Source organism: Ruditapes philippinarum, unplaced genomic scaffold (assembly GCF_026571515.1).
Source record: "Ruditapes philippinarum isolate M1 unplaced genomic scaffold, ASM2657151v2 ctg2483_1_1_1_1, whole genome shotgun sequence".
NCBI lineage: Eukaryota > Metazoa > Mollusca > Bivalvia > Venerida > Veneridae > Ruditapes > Ruditapes philippinarum.
Genome location: NW_026865080.1, coordinates 72,231 through 98,493, shown reverse-complemented (window position 1 = coordinate 98,493; position 26,263 = coordinate 72,231). Strand labels below are relative to the sequence as shown.

The window sequence follows — 26,263 nt, the reverse complement described above, 5'->3', positions numbered from 1 at the left end:
AATGTATAACAAAGATTTACATTTATGCAATATCCAACTATGAGTACAAGTAGTTGTGCATTAAAGGGAAACAGGGGCAAACTTTTTATTTCTTCGTTCTGAATATATTTGAAAATGAATGTATTAGGAAGTCACAGGAACAAAGCTTTTCTCATTATAAAGTATTATGAGGGTTTTCTAACCTGAACCATGTAAGTCAGGTTAGAGCGTTCAGATTTCATAATAGTGGCCACAATGATCTTTATTAACGTTACAGAACATGTCAAATAAATTATTTGACTGGTTTCAATCATACAATATCCACAATATATGTTATTGTAACTTCAAGTTTTATGTTCATGTCTTAAACTACACGGTGATTCTGTCAGCTTATAAATTTTTTATAGATATTTTACGCGCTTTTATCTCACAATATATACATTGTAGATTCAACAAAACAAAATATTATGGTTTTATCAAGACCTCTAGAAAAAAATGTTAAAGATGATATTAAAAATTCAAAAATAAAGACTCTAAACTAATAAACATACCCGTAAGATTGTTTAAATCACTAAATCATAAAGTACGTTTTATGTGTACATACGATGCTGCGTGAAATGTTGACTATTTAAAAAAAGCAATGGAAAAATGATTTGTTGAACTTTAACTGTTTTATACAAGACACTGCTTCAAACACTTTGTTGAAATGTTGTATCCCTTTATATAAATGACTAACATATTATATGCGGCCATTTTAAATTATTTTCGGGATTTGTTATAAAGGTATATAGGCAAAATTAAAACTGATCAATAGAATTTCTTAAAACTTTGCATATGGTTAGAATTTTAATATTAATTGTGTTATTGTAAAGTGACAATCATTAACAAATATCAATTTGTCTTTGCAGGTGTTTTTTTTTTTTCAAAGAGCATTGATACTCCGATGTATTGATTTGAATGAGCTACCTTCGTGAAATTAACTGTTTGTTATAATTATAATAATAATAATAATAATTGACAATTTCAAGTTCTGTTTAACTACACTTTTCGGATTTAAAGCGGAAAGCATATTAAATTCCTGAATGTAATTTTGTTATTTGTTCTTTAAACGTCCTCTGAATAGTTAACTCTGTCTAAATGAACCTGAAATCGAGGATCACCGTCTCAAACGTTTCGGACTACTTGACTTTTATCTAAATGCCTTGCATTAATTTTCAATGAAATTTATGCATGTGCGTTCTAGACATCGTCAATTAAGGTATGCTGATCGGGAACATTATTCTTAAAAATTGATTGTCCTAAAATATATTTAAGATAGAAAGAAAACTTCAGTTCCACGGCATAAAATATTTTCACGAGCATAGCACACTTGACATAGAGATGTTTAATCATCTTACTGTGTGATATAAAGCATGTTTACCCAAAGCAACTTGTTTTTTTAAGCATGAAAAATGATTTCATTAGCGCATGGGAAATGGACGTAAATTAAGAAAAATGACATCAGACTTTCGACGACTACGCGTACGCTGCGCAACGAGATTTATCATTGCATATTTTTAAATTACGCTGTGCTAACAAAAGAATGACAGTTTAGATCGGCACTGCTGTCTAGCTTTTTAATATGCCCTGGCTAACAAATAAATTACAGCTTAAATCAGAACTGCGATATAACTTTTTTACATGCGCAGCGCAAACTAAAGAAATACATTTTAGATCAACACTGCCCCGTGTAACCTTTTAATATGCGCTGCACAAACAAATGAATTACAGCTTAGGCCAGCATTGCAGTGAACTTTTTAATATGCGCTGCGCAAACAAAAGACTAAAATTTTAGATTAGCACTGCTGCGTAACCTTATAATATGCGCTAGGCAAACAAAATAATTAAATCTTAGATATAATTGCATTGTAACTGTATAGTTAAGTATGCGCTGCGCAAACACAATAATTAAATCTTAGATCATACCTTCATGTAAACTGATCAATATGCGCTGTGCAAATAAGAATTAAATCTTAGACCATCCCTTCAATTCAACTGATCAATATGCGCTGCGCAAACACAAGAATTAAATCTTAGATCTCCCCTTCAATTCAACTGATCAATATGCGCTGCGCAAAAATAAGAATTACAACTAAGATCAAGACTGTGACGCAACCTTATGATATTTTAGTACATTAAATGAATTAAGACGGAACGAGGTCCATAAAAAGTAGTACATAGTTGTGTACATTTTCAAACTTATAGAACCATAAATTAATAGTAGGTCACAAGAAGTTCGGCAAAGCTATATAACCCACACTTTGAACTGATTTACTGTAAGTGATATTAAATGTACTTTACCAATAACACATTATTTATATGGTTATCATAAATTGCTGCAGCACTTAGGTAACGTTTATGCAAAACAACAGCGCGAATAATTGACACAATTGAAGAATTCGCTTCAAAGATTAAATCCTTTCATTTATACTAACGTTGATCAACAGTCAATGTTTGAAACGTTTCATTACTGGGCGTTAGATCAAAGAAGTAGCACGTTTGATTCTACAAGTTAATAACCATCTTTTATACATTTTCTCTTGTTTCGCTTTCCATTTTAATATATCGTAATGATGTAAATAATTATGTTAAATTGAAGTTAATAACGTTTCCGTAAATCTGGTTAACTTTTATATGTTGTTTCTGAGGTTTTGGTTCTTATTTATTCATTTGACAGAAAAACCAGTGTGGTCATTTGTTATTTTTGACAAAAATTATAACTTGTGTAAAATAAAAATGAGTAAGGTTTTTTGTCAAATAAAATGTTCACTAGATATTTAAAGACTGTTTTAAATGTTTATGGGAGGCATTTTGTATGTTTAAACAAAAATACCCCAGAAATTAAACTCCCTTTTAGAAAAACCCGATTAATTTAAGTTACATAAAGAATAACAATAAAATCACAATCATTTGATCCTAAGCCTGATATTCTTTTAGTGAACACGGGGGGCCAGGTCTTTAAGGTTAATATCTTATACACACAAAAAAATCATTTTCAATTTCATTTGTTAATAAGTCGTTGTAAAGCCAAATAATTTATATACAATTTATTTTTAGCTGAGAAATGAAATAAAAGGTATTCTAATCTTGTAATTTGCTAAAATTGTGGTAATACATTTTAATCTTGTAATTTGCTAAAATGGTGGTAATACGCCAGCAGATGTCAACAAGGTGTCAAGAAGAACGTATATAGCATATCAAGTGGTATTGAGCTAGGATACCACACAAATGAGTGTTGTGTTGTTTAACATTGCACAGATAACGAGACATTTCAATTTATAATGTCGCGTTTGTTTGTATATGCTTCGGACACATGTACCCAAGACAGCTCCCAAGGAAACGCAGCGACGTTTTCTAAGAAAAAGGGATTCAGCGGGCAATTTTGACGTTTCGAGTACAAGAAATCAAAGAAACTCATAGTATAAAATAAATGAAATCTAATATGAAATATGGTCAACTTCTTACATGTCAGTTAACAATGCGCTTTTAGAAAATTTAGTAAGTGTCGACTTAAAATTAAAGATGATGATGATGATCATCATCATCATTATTTTTATTATTTAACTTGTTCTTAGCCACATTTAATTTTCACTTAATTATGTTTCGTCCGAGGGATCACCACTGTTCCAGACATGTTTTTTAATTTTAATATATTTAAATGCGAACATTTAAACATGCATGTTTAGTAGGATTATAAAAATGTTTGTTACCCTTTCTTATTTTGACAGTTTACACTTTGCTCAACTTACCAACTACAGGGCGATGTGAAAGCATTGATCCAGGCTCCTGTTTATAAGCAAACTTTCCAGCCAGAGAATACTTATCACACTGATGAAATATTCTTCCGTAAACTACACCATTAATGTAAGTATTGTTATTTGGGAAATAACCTAAACACTGTGTATAACTCACATCGGTTAAAGATGTAAAGCACGATCTTGTTTCAAGTTCATGATTATAAACAATCATTAAATTTTCTTCTTTGGCATTTATCATTAAATATTTGACATAATGTAACAGATAAAAACATATAACTCTACCAGCATACATATTTCCCAGCATCTCAAAAACACTTTTTAACACGTCTTCATTTAAGATTCCAAGATTTACACAGAACTGTATAACTGTCCGAACATTTGCTGGATCCGTGACGTCCATTTTTGATAAAGCTGTTTTTAGCACCTGTTCTTTAAAGCACGAGCGTAAAATAACCGCAGCTTCAAAATGTCTTCTTATACTGACAGAATGACGTCATACACATCAAAACAACGTTATAATAACGTTTCCCGTATTTTTCGTTGTTTGCACAGGTTTTACATGTGTTTAAATGAGACAAAAACCTTAACACCACAGAGAAAAATAAGTTGTGCCGCGATTTTGATACTTAATGTTTTTATGTTGTATATATAGATAAAAAAGCAATTGGTGTTTTAAAATTTGGTCAATTTATTAAAAAAGCATTGATTAATAATTTCCAAAGAGTTCACCTCGGTAGGCCGTCACGTTATGGAGATACTTACATTGTCCACGAATTTTTGGATCACCCCTCGTATGTTTGTATCCCCTTTTTATCAATTTCCTCTGTGCATATGTACATACATCCCCCTATCCAATTTTATGTTAACTATCATGCTTCCATCCTCTTTTAATCCTCAGGCCTCCTATTTTACTCCTTAGGCATTCTTTTTTTACTCTTTATGCATCCTCTGTAACTCCTTATGCCTCTGAAAATGTTTTTGTTGCCTAGATACCATCATTGGTCTATTGCACTGGTCTGCGGCCGTTTTTGACATCCTCGCAGACCTCCAGGAATGGATTCAAAATCTAATTAGGGTTCTACTTACCGTCAAAAGTTCATTTCGTTGTTCTGCTCCAGATTCTGGGACTCTCTCAAACTTTCAGAATTTTTGGTGCAAAAGATAATGACAGTTTTGACATTTATTACCCCCAGAGTTCATCTTTTGTTCAGCGAATGATTTTGGGACACTCGCAGGTTTTCAAGAAGTATGGTGCCAAAAGAAAAAAAATGTCTTTTTTCTTTTAAATTAAGGTACCCTCCAATGTGCATTTGTGTTGGTTTTCAATAAAGTTTTGGACACTCGCAGTCTCTAAAAAAGATTTTTAGCCAATGAGGAAAGATATGTTTACATCTAAAGAACCTCCAGACTCCATTTCGTTGGTCTGTGACTGATTATTGGGCACTCAAAGTCTTTCCGGAATTTTTGAGTCAATAGAGTTTTAATTCTAGTGACCCTCAGGAATCAAGTGAACAAATTTTCACGTTATCTTTCTCTCCTCTTTCACGCATGCGCATAACTTAAAAGGGCAGATCTTTGGTAGATGAAGTTTCCACCCGCCGTTTTATACTACTTCCCTCTTTATATATCTTTATTATTTTACTGCAATAAGTCTTCCAGACATGACACCATTGTTTCATATTAATAATTATTATTATAATCTGTTTAGGGGTTCCTACATCAACTGCCTTTCATTTGAGTGCGTAATGCCCCGGTCACATATTCACGGATAATGCCACGGAAGAGCTACGGTCTAACCGTTCACGGATTACTACGGAAATTTGAAATTTCGTAGTCCGCTACGGTTCCAGTACGGACACACAACGGTATGAGTACGGAGTGTGACGGATTTACCACCAAAAGCCCCAGGAGAGATACGGATTGTTACGGACCGACACGGTTTGATACGGAACGACACGAATCAGGACGGATGCACTACGGATACACTACGGTCTGCTACGGTATAAGCACGGGTAAGTACGAATAAGTACGGTCTGATACGGAGAAGAACGTATTGATACGGAGAAGAACGAATTGCCACGGATCTATACGGACCTAATACATCCGTCCACAACCTCTTGCTTGCTAATTTTCAAAATGCCTCAAAAGAAAAGAACACCTAGAAAACGAATTGCAGAGTTCAGTAATTATGGCGGAGAGGACTCGGCCTAATCGCGTCCGACCCCCGAGACACACCGGGTCCGATTAAAGTGAATTTCTTGAAGGACGCTGGATCCTCAACAAGTTCGGCCATGAGAGCCTCATACTAAACATGAAGCGGTCTTCGTAAAAGCCCACTGCCTCCGCATTCTGAGCATTTAAATATAAAGTTTCAGCCAGTAAATTGCAATTATCATTTATTAAATGTTTCTGAAAATATGTCTGTTTTTACAAGAAGGTAGTATTTATACCCTTGAAAAAGTACATGATACTTAATTCATCCGTACTAAACAGTGGTGGACCGTACCGTTCCGTACCGTTTCGTGTTGCAACGCAATAAACCGTATAAGACCGTGCTAATCCTTGCCTCTCCGTAGTACAACGTATTACGACCGTGGCTTTCCGTGACAATGCCGTATTAATCCGTATTAAAACCGTAGCTTATACGTAAGGTAACCGTACAAATACGTAGTTCTCCGTACTAAACCGTGGAAATCCTTGACAAGTTGGTGGACTACGAATCAGTACGGACTAGTACGGTTTTCGTACGGACCAGTACGTATCAGTGCGGATTAATACGGACTAGTAGGGATACGCTACGGTTGATTTTTCCGTAGCAAATTTTTGTGCATGTTCAAAAATTGTCAAGGATCGCTACGGATATACAAGGACTACTACGATTGATTACGGTTACAATACGGAGAGCTACTGACCAGTACGGGTAGCTACGGACGATGCCGGAATTAATCCGTGGCTCTTCCGTGGGCGTATTCCGTGAATATGTGACCGGGGTATAATATTAACGGCTCTGTCTGCCACGCATAAAGTCCACCATCTACCTATCCAATGTATAATATGAAGGTTATGACTAAGTCAGTCCGATATTAAATAAACACCCAAAAGGCAGATTGAACCTGTTCCTAAACGGACGGAAGTTGTAAGTTCCGTCCGTTTCCCGTTGTATCGGTTAATTAAACAATTAAATATGAATTGATGAACATTTAATATTGAATTTAGAATAAACTCAAAATGATGGATTATTTTAACCATTTAACATAAAAAGAATTAGTTTAAGAGAAAATGAAATGTCATGGAAAAAATGTTTCGGTAGCATTGATACTTTGATCACTGGTTTATTTTTATATTTTTTCGCCGACATTAAGTTCATAGCAGTGTCAACCTTACGTATCCGTTGTAAAAAACAACAACATTCATTTAGAATATTTTGTATCATGTTGAATTAGATCGGTCTCTACTTAACCTTGATTGTCTGTTTCTGCACTTTTGCTGTTTATTTACTTGTAGTTTTTCGGATATTATGGGGACTACGTTTCGTGAACGAACGTTGCTCTCTCCTGTTGATAAATGTGTTCATATTTGACATTGTTTTCTTCTTTTTAATTATAAAAATGACTGGAAAACAGTACAATTAATATTTAATATAACACATTATTCTATGTGATATGTATTTAGCTTTAGTTCTGGTTTGCGTTAAAAACATTCTTCCTTTTTTTTAAAAAAGTGCTCGTTTGCAGTTTTATTTTATAATCGTGTTATTTTATGTAATAGAAATTTAACTTGTACCCAAACGATAAAACAGCAAATCTGTAAATGCAAGACGCCAAACTGAAATGCTATTGTTATGTACGAATAAGTCGCTGCTAATTATGTCGAATGTTAATGTACTATTTCTTTTGTACCTTTTTGTATGTTGGCAAAACAGCTTGATAAATATTTACATCTATTATCACAATACTTTTTAAGGGGGCTCAAAGTTATGTTAAATATTGAATTTAGAGTTTTTGCGCTCGATATTTTAAAGTTCATGCTTGTACTTTTAATTATTTAAGATTATTTTTTCAGATTTAGTCTTGGGTCAAAGCTAGGAAATGTGTCTGTTAAAACGAATAGAGTACACAATTAATGTAAAGCACTCGAGTATCAGCATGCACTTTATCCTCTCTCCCTCAGATGATGATGCTTTTTAAAGATTTCCTCTTACATAAAAATCTGGAAACAAAGTGATTCCTCGGAAGCATTAATCACAACAAAATTACATAAGAATTGCAGACTCGGTTTGTTTGAGTCTGTACATGAGGGATAATGAATAAATGCAACATCCCTCACGCCCCCTTGCACCGGCTTTAGCGGTACTCAATTCTCAACATTAAATAGTGCTGGCATCAAAGTTGTTCATGAGAACAGTTATAAATACTGCAGCTGCGGCAAATTTCCTGTCTGTCTACTCCAGAGTTACTAAAAATCTATTGTGATGAACAATGTGTAATGTAATACAGTTTTATGCAATGCGTATTAGCTTCGCGGGGACCATTTAATTATTGATGAAGTTGTCCCATAGGAGGATGTGTCAGTCTGTTTGGTATTGTGTTAAAATAAAACATGTCATTGTTTGAACCATTATGAATATAAAACAAAAATATTTGCATTTTTTATATAAACCATCTCAGGGTACAACTTATTGTTTTAGCACCATGTGGTTCTGGTCTTGTAAATCAATCGAACATAAATTCTTATTTTTCAGCTGAAATCATTGAAATTATATGACCTCATCAACAGAATACAGAGTTTCAAATTTACATATTATCAATCATTTTCAAACAATTGCACAAACAGATACAAATACGAAAAACACTTTACTATATTCAAATTCATGAACATTACTATTTAAAAGTAATTATTTCATATAGTTTTGCATACTTTCCAACACAAAGAAGAAAGAAAACAGCAAATTAGAAAAATCCAAGAAACAATATAATGGGAAGCCAAAAGCAAAAGCAGTGAAAATGGTGCATGCTCGTTTTGATTGGTCGGGTTCATGGATTGTAGAAGTATGTTCTACATATACAAACTATTGTCGCTGCGACCCCTCATCGCCACGATCAGCAGTGGCTGTTTAATAAAAACCAAAGTGTTGAAATGTTGCATAAGAAGTATCTGGAGATAAGTAATGTTTTGAAATATAGTTTAAATGAATCAATTAATATTCAATCAGAGTAGTTAACAAGTTTAGCTTTTTCTGTAGTTTACATCTCAAAATCAACAATTTTTGCATACTAGATTTTTCAACAAAGATGTTGTTATTTTATAATGCGATAATAGTATCATGAATTCTGTCTTTAAAAAAAATAATTGGAGGTAATCGGTACTAGAAATTACTTTAAGTTCATGTTCTTTGTTTATTTAGCACGAACTCATTTAAGGATTTTTCATTTAGAATAATCAGTCATATGAAAATATATTTATGCATATAGTTTTTTTAAAAAGAAGTAGCAATGCCATTGCAAGAAAGTAAAAGAAAGTAAATAATTGATATTAACTATAAAAAAAATTGAACATGTTACATAACCACATTGATTTCTTATTTTGCGCAAAAACTTCTCATTGAACCTGGCAGATACGAAAAAGATAGAAAAGGAAAACAAAATAAAGTGTACTTCATGCGTTTAACAGGAAAAATAAAAGACGCACGCCTCCAGATGAGCAAAAACATTTCGATAAAATCAAACCTAAGAAAAAGATTTTAGGAGAAGTATAAAGATTAGAAATTGTAGTAAAAGTTCATATGTTATATGCGATTAATAAGCATCTTTATTTAACTTTCATAAAAACATATCAGTATCAGTCAAAATAATTTAGCAAGTTCTTGAAAGGATGGTGTACTGTCCCAATTAAATATACGAAGTTAAATCACACACATGTTACAAGATTTTGTGTTAGATCATCATATTTAATTTACGTTCTATTACGGGTCTCCACTTGCTGTATATTTTTATTTCATTGACAATGTCAAAACCATTGTGCTTCCTGGGACTGGTAGATTTTCTTAAAAAGTATTTTGTACAATTGTAAATCGTCTGTGTTCCTCTTGTGTATTTTTGCTTTGACAATCAATATATCATTTAAAGTGCCGTTTATAATGTGTTAATAAATGTATTTGTTCACTTGAAAATAGTTTACTTTTTAAAAAATGTTTTTTTTTTCTTTTTCAAAATGTTTATGAAAATTAGCCTGGCCTTAGAGGCATGCTGCTTTAAAGGGACACCGACAGTATAAGGCACCTTAGTCAAAACACTGAACTTCCGTTTGAAGGCTTGATAATAGTTTTACATGCCAAATTCCATAATCACTGGTTAACAGTTTAATGTTAGGTACCTGAACCACTTTTCATTGAGTCCATAAAAAGATAATCTTCATCATAACGATATTGTCTGTAATTATCTATAACATTTTATATTGTAAATAAGTAGGTCGTGATAAAAGAAGACGAAATATAAGTAAGGATATATCTAGTATATAAGTGTTTACACAAAACCAAGCACTGTGTATATAGTATACATGTATATTATCTCACGTTTATTGCACATGTATATGATAACAAACGCAATGAACTAATAAACGCATAAATACGATCGTGAATATATCGTATACATGCAATAAATACATGTCATTGTACATTTTGAGCAGGTGTTACCATAAAAAAGAATTAATGTGTTACATGATAACATAAGAAAACAATCTATGTGATATAAAAACATCATTTCCATATGATTCTATGAATATATCTTAACTAACAATCTAGACTATCAAATCAAACACTTTTTAATGAGTGTTATTGTTTAATACCAAACATAGGAAAAATACATTGTTTAAAACTGGTAATAAACATGCATTGTCGTATTATGTATGTGTATTTTTATATACTATGACTGAGATATTGAGAAATATTGATGAAATAGAATGCATATTTTCATATGTCTGTATATGTAAAATTTCATTTCTCACTGCAGTGTATTTTCACTGGTGTCTTGCCGGCTTACTTCCTTCTAAATTCAGCCAAAACACATATTTTAGGTGTTTCAAATTGTTATGTCAGAAAAAAAGAGAAAAATGTACATTATAAAAAGAAATTCAATTTTTTTTAAATAAGGATTCATTTTCAGGTTGTAGTATGAACATTATCATATTCACTCATGCTACTGCCATATTTATTTTCATACCACTCAATGAAAATACATCTTGTATTGATGTAAAAAACATGCACATATTAATACACTCATACACATTTTTGCCTTTGTTAATTTTCATCATTTAATTGACAATATGCTACTTTAATTTATTCTATAAAGTTGTGTTGGATTAGTAAATAAATATATTTAAAAAGATTGGCAATTTTTTATGGTGATTAAACGAAAATGGACGAAATTGAACGATATTGATTTTAAGAAAGTTCCGTGGTAAAATTTTAGGTTATTTCATACATGTCATATATACCTGATCACTGACCATTTACACTTATATTGGTATAATGGCACTTTAACCTTATACGTAGATAATGGTTCTTTACTATTTTATCAACAAACTATTATTTGTTTTAGAGTTCTTCACGTTAAGAATGCATGCAGTCAAAGAGATCATCTTCAGTATTACTGCGATTGTTTGCGCCTTTGCACTGAGCAGTACGCGTATCGCAATTCCTTTCTGGTTAACTACTGAAATCACGGTAGACAACGTGCCAGTATACTCGTATGCCGGCCTTTGGAAGGACTGTGCTCAAGCTCTTTGGGATATAGAGTGCATACTGTTTACAGACGGATAACGACAACATTAAAATAGCAAGATATGTATGATTATATACGAATCACTGAAATAAAAAATGACAATTTGAGACGTTAGTTGTTTTTAATAAATAATTTATGGTGGCAGATTTACGCCATGTTGTACTTTCGCTTCTTCGCCTCAAAGTACAAAAAGGCGAAAACACAAAAGGATGACAAAGTAAAACTTTGTCGTCCCTTCAAATTGTTACTTTTTCGCATTGTTACATTTGTCCATTGTCGCATTTTTGATTTTTCGCATTGGTACACTTTCAAATTGTTACATTTTAGCATTGCTGCATTTCCGCTTAGTATAAAATGTGCTAGAATGTACTTGAGGATATTGATAATTATATTTGAAGCATGGTTGCTAGAGCTGATATTTAAAAATTACCCCTTGAATTTAAATTCGACTCCATTTTCCGCTAGCATATGTGTAATCAATCTGCGCATTCTTCACCGGAACGCGAATATACGAACAAGCGAAAAGGCGTACATACAAAAATGAAAATAGACAACAATGGGCAAAAGCGAAAACACATCAATGCGAAAAAATCAAGATGCAGCATTGCTAAAAAGCGTAAATACGACAGATTAAATGCAAAGAGACGACATAATTTACGTATCGTATTGACGCCATTCTTCTGTAGTATTTTCGTTTTTTCGCCTCGAAAACCCAAAAAGGTAAAAACACGGAGAGATGACGAAGTCAACTTTGTCGTCCATTTGTGTTGTGCATAAGGGAGGCAAAGAAGCGAGAACACGACATGACGCGAATCAGCCACAATACATAATCGTGCGGCTTGTAAGATTCAATAAAAATGGTTGGAGACGAGCCTTGTATATAATTATTTACACATGAGTTATACAAGCATGGAATAACAGGAAATAAAACTATATCTAGTGAAATATTTTCTTTCTTTAAGCTGTTTCAGTTTTCTTCTTCAGTTAAAGACTTTGTGAATGCTACGCGAGGTCTTTTGATAGTTGGAACTGTGATGGTTGGATTATTTTGCTGTAAAGATTGATCTTAAATGCAAACGACAAGTAAAGTTCTTTCTTTCTTTAAGCTGTTTCAGTTTTATTCTTCAGTTAAAGACTTTGTGAATGCTACGCGAGGTCTTATGATAGGTGGAACTGTGATGTTTAGAATCAGTCTGTTGCTTGTAGTAAAATACGCAACAAATCGAAGTACAGAATCTTCTGCAAATATGAGCATAATAACTTTATCGTTAGGAGGTAAATACACATTCTCATTCAAATAATCTAAATTAATCAATTTTCAAGAGAAAGGAATTTTGCTTCTTAAGAGTGTCTTTTGATTATTTCGATTTACTGAATATGTTTGCTTTATTTCATCTATTAAAACTTTTTTTTGTATTTAAGGATTCTTTTATTCTGTCTTTATATAATTATTGTTTCCTTAACAAAGATGAAGTAAGAGTGAAAAGGTCTTAAGCAATTGTATAGTTACCTTCTTTACTCTTCTTATCTTTGTAGCGAGTATTAATTGAACAAGATGTGTCTGTATGTGGAAAATGTTCCTGTTCCTAATTTACCTCTGATATTTCAGAATTAAAATTACAACTTTGAAATGACTGAGTTCTAATGTTGGGGAGGGGTGCTGCAATTTTGCTGTTCTTGGCGTTTATTAAGGATTCTGTTTTTCTTTTCTTTGTTTTCTCTGTTTTCAGTTTTTTAGTTATAGCAGCAAAGACCGTGTTTGCAAGCAATACTACAGATTCTGGTCTGACATATGGGTCAGCATTTTATCTACCATTACCTTCCTCTGTTAGCGCTATTGTTGATGCATATAATGTCTTCAGGGCAAAGAAGAACCATGTGTCACACGGATATAGTCCAATAGGTTTTGAATCTGCAAGAACAAGTGTTTGATTAATTATACCCTTATGAACATTTGAGATATGAGGTCACTTGTATTGTATTAAAGATACCATATAAATGTCAATGTATCAAAGTGTATCATACTTATCTTGTACACGATGCACGTGTAGTCAAAGCACTATTTGAATGCCGACGTTGCACAAATTTTGTTAAGCAGAAAACAATAGTATATCCTGTGTATGTTTGTATTACTTTATAGCGTTAACCGAATTAGAATAAGCAACAATAAAGCATTGACTTAAAGCGGTATAACATAAAGTCCAAATGCTAATTTGTTGTGAATATGGGTAATAATTTCTGAACAGTTTATTAGTTCCTCATGTATGGGTACGTTTTATTAACTTATTGTAAAATATGATATATTCTTATATACCACAGTCACTAGTTTTGCACCTTGAAAATAATTTTCCTGTAGCTAGCTTTCGGAACCTCGATTGGTGTTTCTATTCCGATTCCCGTTCGTTCCTGAGAAAATGCACGAGTTCAAACTCTTCACATTGATCCCTTGGCAGATTGTAATCTGTCACATGATGCTGACACAGATCACGTAACATAAAACATCTAATGTCATTTTACTCTTTCTGTTTTATTTTTAACGTTTCGTACCTACTGCCATTATAGTTTATCTAAATATTATCAAAAGTATACAAAACAATCAATGATAAGTAAATTCATAAACTAAAAAATATAAAATAACAAAATATTATTAAAAAATGTGTGTGGTGGCAGAGATAGCTATACTGATTAGGGGAAGTCACTTCATTCGTTGGCACGGTTTGGCAACTGAGGGTTTTCTGGACAAGTAAAGTTGACAAGTCGCCCGTAGGTCATGACAGGGTGGCTGTTACTGTAATCGAAACAAAATAGGGGTTTCAAAACTTCAAGCAAAATCATTTCAATGGCACTTCAAATTATTCCTGTATTGCAATGGCAAAATCTAGAATATAATAATTTTCAAACCTAATTAAAATTCTAAAATGTGAAGTTTGAATGTTTAATATTAAACTACAATCAGTCGGCTTGTACATTGAGGAACAAAAATTTCAAAATTTACAACACAATCCTTCTCAGACGTTATTTCAATTAACAGCAAGAAGTGATAGATTATAATAGAAAATTATGATGGAAACTTGAATCAGTCAAATTCTGAAACCTTGATATCTATAATTATAGTGTAGCTTATAACTTTATTATAAAAAAGATTGATGTCCTTTTTCAGAATAAATGATCAATACACGTTTCAAATAATTAGAAAATGTAGTCTAATTTTGAGTTTGTGTGCTGTCATTTATTTTATGTACAGTGGTTATCTAGGATATAATATTGTATTCTTAATTTAGTGTACTATAACCATCACTGTTAATGATATTTCCATTATTTTCAATTAAAACTGGCATTCTTGATTCAGACCAACCTACTTTCGTTTGGTAACGTTTACCAATGAAAAAAATCCTGAAGGTTATCCAATAAGGCAAAGTTTGTAGAAAGAGTCTGCTTAAAACCGTTTTGGTAGCCAAAATGCTATATCACTGTATATATAAATGAACTTTTTTAGTATAAAGAAACATCCTTTAATGTGTTTTGATCATTCCGTTTAAAGCAGGGTATGAATTAAAATATTCATCTAAATAATTACATGGAAAAAGGTAGATGTAAATAAAATGGGATTATACATTTGAACTAAAGCCCTGCTATATTTCAAAATCAATGTTAAGCAAATTGTTGGCATCAATAAGCATTTTGTTTTTTGAAACAATGGCTATTACGTTTCAATAGTGATTGAATAAATATTTCATGAGAGTTGTTTTGTATTTTCCCTTCCTCGAAATTAATCAGCTATCATTGTAATATTAAACAATTGCATGTTCAGAACAAATCATGAATAAATTGTACACAATAACAATAGAAATTGGCAACAATTAAGAAACATTGAATGCAAACCTGTTTGCATAACTTTTTTGTACACTTGGGAACCTGAGGGTTAAATTGAAATTGGTTTGAATACTCACATTAACACATTGTTTATATTAGTCGGTTTCTTGTATCTTATCAAAGAGTTAAGACTGGTAGAACAATTCAATTGTGCCGCTTTATTAAGGGATAATAGAAACTTCATCCGTGCCACTCGATTCAAATATTGCTCGGGCAACAAATAAAAGGTTTCATTGAGTATCTGAAACATGTTTTTTTGTGTTTTTAAATCAAACAAATCGTTTGAATCATGAATCATTTATGTTATATTAGAACAATTTAAATTTTTATATTGATTGCATTTTATTTTCATGAAGATTTCAGTGCATTTTGTGATTCTCCATTAACAATGTACCTGATCAGACATTTATACAGAATTAACTTTACAAAAAATGTTTTGAGAAAATAATATATATATTAAATAACAGACCTTTCATACGATGGAAAATATCTTCAAACCATTTTAGCAAACAAAATGATACTCTGATATAAGACTGGTAATCCCTTCCTTATCAAAAGTTCAGGACATTCTGATCAATTGAATGGTTTCGTCGTATCCATTTGATTTACGCAATCGTTTGCTATGAAATAATGATGGGATTGAATTATATAGCTAAAATTCATAGTAAAAAAGGCGAATTCCAAATAACTAACACTTTCATTTCAACAATAAATCATTTTATCAATATATTATTCTTAACCTATCAAACAATCACTATGCATTCTGGAATAATGCCATTTAGTATGTCTCTGACTTAAGAAGAGATTAATTTTTTAAAAGGAGTAACAAACGAATATCGCACGTGGAGTATCAAATTAACGCAACAACAAATTCAAAACAAAAGAATTTATTGATCACATATTTGAATTGGAGCACGTATAAAAACATTAATAATAATAATCAATATACTTTATTGACCAAAGTATTGATTTAAAGCGATTATCAAAAGTATACAAAATAATGAAAAAAATACATTCAAAAAATAAAAAAACATAAAATGACAAAATATTGTTAAAAAATATGTGTGGTGGCAGAGATTGCTAAACCGATTAGGGGAAATCACCTGGTACGTTGGCACGGAGTGTTAACTGAGGGTTTTTTCTTCATAAGTAAAGCAGAATAGTGGCCAGCTGATCATAACAGGATCGCTGTGACTTAAATCCAAACAACACAAGGGTTTCAAAATATTAAGCAAAAGCAATTCGATAGCATTTCTAATCATTCCTGTACCTGTACTCCAATGAAACAAGCTAGCAATGTTATGTTTTCTCAAATCATTTAATAATGTTAAGTATGAAAGTGTAATAATAAACTCCCGTCATTAGGCTTGTACATTGAGAAACGAAAGTTTTCAAAAATTTCCAGCACAAGGCTTTTCGAAGTTCATTTCAAATTAACAACAAGAAGTAAATAGATTAAAATAGGGGGGAAAGATGGAAACTTGAATCAGTCAGATTATGAAACATTTACATCTGTTATTATAACAATGTAGCTTTATAAATATTTATTATAAGATTAATATCTTATTCCAAAAAACAAGGATAAATCATTTCACGCTTCAAGGAATTGGAAAAAGTAGTCTTACTTTGAATTTATGTGCTAAAAAATGTAGTATTTGTTGTTGTTGTACAGTGTTTCCCCTATGATATATAAATTGTATTCTTAGACCCTAATAAAATGTAACTATAAGCTTTCACTGTTACAGTAAATGATATACTAACATATTTGATTCAGAACAAAACCTACAACCGTTTTGATTAACTTACAGTTGTGTAAAAAAGAAGAATTTCCCGAAGGTTATCCGACACAGCAATGATGCTTAAAGTCGATTTCGACGCCAGAATTGTATATATTAATAAATGTATTATGAATAAAGAAAAATCCTTAAATGTGCTTTGATCCATTTCGCTTAAAACAGGTTTTGAACCAAAAAATTGCATCTGAATAATTACAAGTCAAAAGGCAGAGATGTAAATAAAATGGAATTTATATTTGAAAAAAAAGCCCTGCAATATTAAAAATCATTTTAAGGCAAATTGTTTGCATAAATAAGAATTTGTTTTCTGAAACAATGGCTATTTCGTTTAAATAGTAATTGCATACATATTTCATGAAGATTCTACTATAGTTTCCCTTCCTCGATTTTTTACGAATTATCATTGTAATATTTTACAATTCACTTCTTCATTACAAGTCATGAATCAGTTGCAAACAATAACAATAGAAAATGGCGACGATTTAGTAACGTTGAATGCAAACCTGTTTGTAATGTATCATAAACCTTTAATGCGATATGAACATTTTTGCATACCTCTTTTTGCACACTTGTAGGTGAAATGCATTTGCTTTAAATAATCATATTAACACATTGATTATAAGTAAGTCGGTTTCCAGTACCTTATCAAAGATCTAAGACTGCCATAACAGTTTAATAGTGTCGCTTTATAAGGTGATAATAGAAACTTCATCCGTGCCATTCGATTCCAGTTTTTGTACGGTCAACAAGTAAGAAGTTTCATAAAATATCTGATAAATGTTGCTTTTTTAAATCAAACAAATCGTTTGCATCATGAATCATTTATATTAAAAAGAGCAATTTTAATTTTTATATTGATTGCATTTTATTTTTATGAAGATTTCAGTGCATTTTGTCATTCTATATGAACAATGTACTTGATCAGACATTTATACAGTATTAACTTTACCAAAAATGTTTTGTGAAAAAAAGTATATATATATCTAATAACAGACCTTTCATAATATATTGTAATCATTTTAGCAGATAAAATCAATAAGGATCATCCTCTCCATACATTAAATCTATACTTATCAAATTTTTAAGACATTCTGATCAATTGAATGGTTTGTTGAATCTATTTTTTAATTTTAAACAATCGGTTGCTAGAAAATATAAAAAGGGATTGATTTATAAATTTCCCAAAAAATTTATTGGGGCAATAATAGCAAAAAAAATTCTAAAATTTTCTAACAAATTTTGTTTTTAAAAAATAAAAAATTTTATAAAAAATTTTATTCTTAACATAACGAAAAAATCACTAAGCTTTTAGAATTATTCCCTTTTTTCACGTCCCCTTGGGCTTAAAAAAGAGGGGGAAAAATGAAAAGGATAGCACACAAACCCAACAAACTGAGTAACAAATTAACGAAAAACAAAAAATTTTCCAAAGAAAAAAAAGAGTTTTAAAAAAATCACAAAGGGTATTAAACTTTTAAAAAAAATCAAAAACTCAAAAATTTTTTTTAGAAAAGCTGATTTTAAAATCTATTTAAAATTTTAACTTTAAACTCAATCTAGTCGACATTCATGGAAAGAAACTTAATTACAAACTACCAAATTAAAATATATTCACAAGAAATGATAAATATTAACAGGAGCTACCACACGACGCAAATACGGGCGTTATTTTTACATCAGAAATTGAAATCATACAAAATACATTAAAAAGTGTCGCTAGGACTCGTGTGTAGGGGAAAGAGGCTGGATGCCGGGTACAGGGAGGGAGTTCAATTTTGGCACAATAGGAGGAAGGAGATATTTACCGTCGACATCAGAACAAGAAATATATTTATAAGGGAAGAGAGCCTTTCGCAGCACGCAACCCTAAATAACGTTGAGACAAACTCGGTCACCAAACTGAAATTGAACAAAGGAAATAGCGCACAGGGCGGAAAGAGGGGGTGATATTGCAAAGTAATAGATACAAATATAAACAAATAAGGACCAATTTTTTAGACCATTCACAGACCTTGGTATGCACCTTATTTACTTTTGTCAAACTATAATTTAATGTTGCTTTTTAAGCCTTTCGAAAAAAAACTATTTATATTAGTAAAAAAAATCCAGCATATTTTATAATCTGGTCAATTTATTATGCTCTAAGTGCAATTCATTTAAACCACATATTATTGCGCAAATACTTCTGGTGATATTATGAATCTTTTTAAAACAGAAATGAAATAAAATGTGTTCACATTTACAAAACATCTAATTTTTTGAACAAAATATTTAGAGTGGCGGCATGGACGAGTGGTAACGCGTCGGACTAGTAATCTGAGAATTGCTGGCCACCTGGATTCAAACCTGGTTAGGGGCAAACTGTTGTTTCGGTAAGCAAGAAACTTATTAGAACTGGTTGCTTCAAAGAAAAAATCGAGAGTGTTTCAATTAGCTTAGAACTTTCAACACAACACAATCAAACTAAAATACAATTAGTATAAACAAAACATAACATCGACTTTAACATATGTTGTAATATTGAAACATTCTCATGAATGAATTACTAGAAGATTTTCGTTAACACATCGTCTTGAACTAAAACGTTGCTTAATCGTTTCTAGCAAGATGACATGACATATGCGCAATTAAAATTAATATCTTAAGCAAACAACGTCTTACCACTAACGAGGACACAACATAATTAACATTATTTTGATCAGACCACTTTGAGAACAACAATAAAAACTGATTAACAATCTGTGTAATCACTTGAGTTTTACTTTGATTCTTTATTGAAATGAAGGTTATAGTCAATTGTTTGATATACATAAATTCCTTTAAATTGGGCACTATTCTTTGTTTACAGGGTTAAACCAGAAAAGATTAATTTTTTAATACCCTAATGAACAAAGTTTCTATTTCATCTTTACTTATTGCCGGGGGGCCAAAAAATTGTTCCACCGGTTTAATGAAATTCTATTACAAACTATTCTTAAACAAATCTTACTCACACAATTTAATCTCGGTTTACAAACGTTAAACGCTTAAATAATTTAGAAATACAACAAATTGATACATTGATCATTTCAGCATTAAACACTCCCGGGTAAACAAAGTTGCTAATATTTATTTGAGGGGGTCAAAATATAAAATAAACATATTATCCCTGGTCATTAAAAAGCATTAATTTACTTAGAATTTTCGTACGTATCCTGGTTGAACTTACATAATTTCTTTCAACAAATATTAAATTTTAAAGTAAACTAAAACATCGCGAGTCGGTTGTGTCGCCTTGTATACAATATAGTTTAGTAGAAATGGCCAGGAAAAGAAATGAAATATGAAAACTAACAAAAGGCAATAACTAAAAAAAATAGGTGCAGAGCAGCGTATCTGTGCATTGGACTTCTTATCAATAAGATCAATCATTCTCTGATAAGTTTCAAGTCTATAGCTTTTATTATTTATGAGAAATGGCTTGGACAAAAATAAAGTATGAACGTTAACAAAGGGAAATAACTCAAAAATAAGGAAGTGCAGAGTATCGGTTCTTGTGCACTGCACTTCTTCTTAATAAGATCTATAATCCTATGAAGTTTCAAGTCCATAGCTTTTTATAGTTGAAGAGAAATGGCCTGGACAAAATTAAAGTATGAAAATTTACAAAGGGCAATATCTCAAAAATTAAGAAGTGCAGTGTTCCGGTCCTTGTGTACTGCACTTTGAGTTATGAAAAGAAGCATGAATACCAAGTTTGAAGTCAATCCGACTTATGGTGACTGAGTTATGCTCCAGACAAGCTTTAAAGGACGCCGACAACGACGCCGACAACGACACCGCCGCCGCCGACAAAAGTAACCCCTATATGTCGCCTTTTCAACGCGACACAAAAATTGAGAATGAATTAAAGTTCACAATTTAGCCACATTTTTGATAATACATGTATTACTGTATTAAAGCTGCAAAAAAAATGTTCTAAAATTTTCAGAAAGGTTAAAGCATTCAAGATCCAAGTAATATGTTAGATGTTATATGCGGTTTAAGCCTGCTTATGAAGTATCTTATCACCATAATCCTTTTGCGATACTAACGCAGTAAGGGCTGTTTTAGCAGATATATTGACCACATTTTGGTATTTTTCTTGGATTGTAAGTGCGCATTGCAGGATGTAAATTGCTTCTTTTGTTCATCTCACAGTATTTTACTTTTGAATACATTTAAAAAACTTTCATGAAAATTAACATTAATCTGGACGCGTGCTGCTTTAAATATACTCATATATAATGTAGTCGGTTCCAGGTTACATTTTATTTCTCACAGAACCGATCTAATTTCTTTTCACCTTCATATGAACATTGCGAATAGAAGAATGGTGACCCCAACACGTTTTCCAGTTTATACCAATAGCATACTGATTGTCATATCCAGGTAAGTAAAGTCCATTCAAATTACTTTCATGGCAAGCTTTGTACCACCATGCTCCTCTGTATATTTGAGCGCAGTTGTAATTCCATAAGTCGTTATCCCTGTCTTTAGTCGAGAACATATTTCCATCATGTACACTGAGACTATCACCACAGTTTCCGGAGAAACCATTTACATGCAATCTAAAATTTGAATCTTCGTCGTCGACTCTGAACGTGTTATATTGTGCATAAGCATTGGTAGGTGACGCATTAGCAAGTGTAGTTGACCTGTCTTCAAACGCTTCCATTTCAATTCTTAAGGAACTGTCGACAGTAGCTAGCCCATGTATATTCTCAAGGCCAAGCCAGTACTCGCCAGATATGTCACCGAATCCACAAACATAATCTGTCCATGTTCTGTAGAAATTTTCTGACCCATCCAGTCGGCGTTGAATAACTGTCCATCCACCATTTTTCATATCGCACCATGTCTTTATGCTTAGGCCACAGACAGGTTTTATTGTATATATACCGTCCTCCTTAAATCCTTTTTCAAAAAGTGCAAGGCAATCCTTCTGTTCTGTAAATCAAACATGCAAACTGAATTAAGAAAATATAAAATGAATAACTAGCCCAAAAGACCTTACCCATATCAGTATCAACTTGTAAAGAATAAATATTACATTTCGCATTAAAGTGTAATATAATTCAGTCTATAATTCAAGATGTTTCGATTGCAAACAGAGAAATAATCAACCCACACTTTTTTTAACTTCCCATATTCTAATTGGACTTCTGTGTAATGTTTATATGAGTGTACAATGTGATTTTCATTGTTTGTATATGCTGTTATTGTTAATCGATTCGATAGCTAATTGTGAATGATCATCCCTAAAGTGGCTACAAGCATCTGTATTTTTATGCAACTGTTTGCAACCTTAAGCGTTCAAAACTTCCGCGGGTTTAATAGTTAAAATGTAAACACCTTGTTTGCATCTTCAAAGGTTGAGCATAGAAGGCAAAAATAAGCAAATAATTGTCTGAAGATAACAATTACAGAAACAAAACAGGCACATAAACGGTTAAGACATGCAACAAAGGTGCACCAATTGTCCAAACATCTACAAAAAAACCACTTCAGAAGTGGTAAGATGGCTACACATCCATATTAATGTAGTGAACAAACTGGGGAAAACATTTGATAGGATCAGATTAAATCAACATCATTGCCTGTACGCATTTGTTCAATTTTTTCGTCACTAGTAAACATCTAAACGTACTCAAAGTAAAACATAAAAACATCAAAAGCTAGATTGAATTAAAGGGATGAGTTGATGCTATTTCAGCTATGTAACTGTAACAGTTCAATTAGAATTTCTTATCATTAATGTTTGTGTTTGGGATAACAAAAACGGCACATATATTATTTTGTTACATTGATAATTGTTTCATTTCTTGTCTTCCTTTTTCTCTCTTGATAAGTTTTTACCCTTCCCGTAATTGATAAATAAATATACGGAAGAACTTGGCGGCCCAGCGGCCTGACGGCTTGAAGTTGGCGGCCTGGCGGCGTGAAGTTGGCGGCCCAGCGGTCTGGCGGCGTGAAGTTAGCGGCTGGCGGCCTGACGGCGTGAAGTTGGCGCCAAGCGTCCTGGCGGCCAAAAATTTTAATGTTGTAGACATGTTATTTAATAATAAAACGGCATTTAATGAAGTTTTAATGATAATTATTGTTATTTAAAGGATATATCAAGCAAAAAAATCATTTTCAGAGAACCTATTTTGTCATTTTTGTGAAGTTGGCGGCCCAGCGGCCTGGCGGCCAAAAGTTTTAATGTTGAAGAAATGTAATTTTAACAATAAAACGGCATTTAAATGAAGTTTTAAAGAAAATTACTGTTATTTAAAGGATATATCAGGAGAAAAAATCACTTTCAGAGAACTTTTTTATTTTGTCATTTTTGTGAAGTTGCCGGCCCTGTAAAGTTGGTGTCCCAGCGGCCTGGCGGCGTGAAGTTGGCGGCCCAGCGGCTTGGCGGCGTGAAGTTAGCGGCCTGGCGGCCTTACGGCGTGAAGTTGGCAGCCTAGCGGCCAAAAATTTTAATGTTGTAGACATGTTTTTTTAACAATAAAACGGCATTTAATGAAGTTTTAAAGATAATTATGTTATTTAAAGGATATCTCAAAAGAAAACATCATTTTCAGAGAACTTTTTTATTTTGTCATTTATGTGAAGATGGCGACCAAGCGGCCTGGCAGCAAAAATTTTAATATTGTAGAAATGTTATTTTAACAATAAAACGGCATTTAATGAAGTTTTAAAGATAATTATTGTTATTTAAAGGATAAATAAAAAGAAAAAATCACTTTCAGATTTTATTTTTATTTTGTCATTTTTGTGAAGTTGGCGGTTTTGATATCTCCTTTAAACAACAATAATTATCTTTAAAACTGCATTAAATGCCGTTTTATTATTAAAATAACATTTTTACAACGTTAAATTTTTTGGCCGCAAGGCCGCCCACTTCACGCCGCCAAGCCGCTGGGCCGCGAATTTCACGCCGCCAGGTCGCTTGGCCGCCAGCTTCACGCCGCCAGGCCGCTGGGCCGCCAACTTCACACATCTCGATTTTAAACCTATATAATTTTTATAAAAATCTATACACGAGTCGAATAAACTATTATACAACGCCGAACGTATACATAAATTAATTTAAACATGTGATATAATAAAAACAACAACATATATTTGCAACCTCCCTTTGAAATTAAAAGAAATAATAAACTAAACATACCAGTAACAGGACGGTATGCAAGCATTGACCCAGGCTCCTGTTTATACGATATCGTTCCCGTAACAAAATATGTATCACACAGACGAAATCGTCTTCTATAGACCATAACATTTATGTGAGTTTTGTTATTTCGGAAATGATTCAAACATTCTGTATAACTCACATCTGATATAGATGTTAAGCACGATTTTGTCTCCAGTCCATGATTATAGATAATTGTTTCATCTTGAGCATCTATCAACAAATTTGTGAACAAATGAAACAGATAATAACATATAATCCTACAAGCATGCATTTTGTTCAGCACTCTAAACAGCTTTTGCCTTCAGTCACTTACATTAAGTCATTTTTTCTAATAGCCATTACATGATACATGCTAAATACTAAATGCTAAGACATTAAACGTAAAGCGTTTGTAATCAAGCCGGAATGCAACTCTCTAGGCGCGTTTCTACAGCGTATTTATTATCAACTGTAAAGCAGCAAATGACGAAACAAATAAAAACCATATTAACATTGTGATCTCTATTCGTCTGTGTGTAATATGAACACAGTTTTCGTCACAATGGCTTAATTGTCTGTTATAGGGAAGCAGCCTATATATAATGCATGACTCTTTCAAATGTATGGAATACTTGATAGCTCATTATCTCTATAGAGACATTTATGTTAAGTGTACTAGATTTTTGTTTGTGCACACACGCGCACACACGCACCAACGCACGCACCAACGCACACACACGCACAACATACATGTATATGTATACGATGCATTTTTTTCGGCGAAAGGATATGCATTCAAAGAGAACTAATTTTTAATTCACATAATCAATTGACAAAAGATATGAAAAAAAATATACATTTTGTATATGAACTAAAGAGGATCTCAACGAGCTGTATACATGTACGATTACATTTTGCAATGGCGTTTTTAATACTTTGAAACACATCCAGCTTTTTTTAAAAGTAAATATTGTATACAACTTTATTCATGTGCAAGCACTATCAATAAAACGTTAAGCAGTTGAAATTTAAATGAGCCGCGCCATGACAAAACCAACATAGTGCGTTTGCGACCAGCATGGATCCAGACCAGCCTGTTCATCCGCGCAGTCTGATCAGGATTCATGCTGTACGTTACCAGTTTTTTACTTGTAATAGGGTTTGTAAGCGAACAGCATGGATTTTGATCACACTGCGCGGATGTACAGGCTGGTCTGGATCCTTGCTGGTTGAACACGCATTATATTGGTTTTGTCATGGCGCGGCTCAAATAACACATGTATGTCATAAAAATAAAAGTCACGGGATCTGGCTACTAGCTTGTCAATACAGTTGAAACAGACATATAATGATTGTCGCCTAAAATAAAAGTAAAATATATTATATAGTTCCTAAAAGCAAGAGAGAGTTCCGTTCCTTGCATACCATCTAATGTCTCATTTATATAATTTGCTTTGGCACATTCTAAACTATCAATTCTAATACGTCTTTTTTCCTCTTCTTTTTTCACAGTCATCACAAAATCGACGTTAAAGTGGTGACCAGCAATAACATAATGAGACATCCTCTTCCGTCGTTACTGCTTGAAACACTGCCGTTGTCACCATCGGTGTCGTCATCTTAAAATATATAGATACACCTTCCTAAAGAGTAGTAACATAAATGAATATACACCGATAATCTTGTACCCAAAGTTTGAAAATCAAAAACTTATTGACAATTTAAAAAAAAGTAGTACGCAGGCAACTGAAACCATGCGATATTTATATATTAGAGGGTGCATGTGAGCTTTTAATAAGAAACTGATATAAAAACATATACTTCTATTAAACCTATACTAAATATATTCAGACA

The 26,263-nt window shown here is 32.4% G+C and overlaps 1 protein-coding gene across 4 annotated transcripts in view; it reads right to left on the bottom strand.

Annotated features, from left to right (window-relative positions):
* The window catches only part of LOC132727745 (uncharacterized), an 86,844-nt gene that overhangs the window by 10,146 nt on the left and 50,435 nt on the right, over nt 1-26,263 (bottom strand). The window contains exon 20 of one of the 4 annotated variants that reach the window (XM_060713320.1): nt 20,414-22,191. The exons of 1 other annotated variant lie outside the window; for it this stretch is intronic. In XM_060713320.1, the coding sequence (XP_060569303.1) occupies nt 21,533-22,191 (659 nt within the window). In that variant the 3' untranslated portion in view covers nt 20,414-21,532. Of the gene's footprint in view, nt 1-20,413; nt 22,192-25,635; nt 26,029-26,263 lie in introns of those variants that run through there. 2 more of the 4 variants (XM_060713319.1, XM_060713321.1) reach the window with 2 other exon arrangements.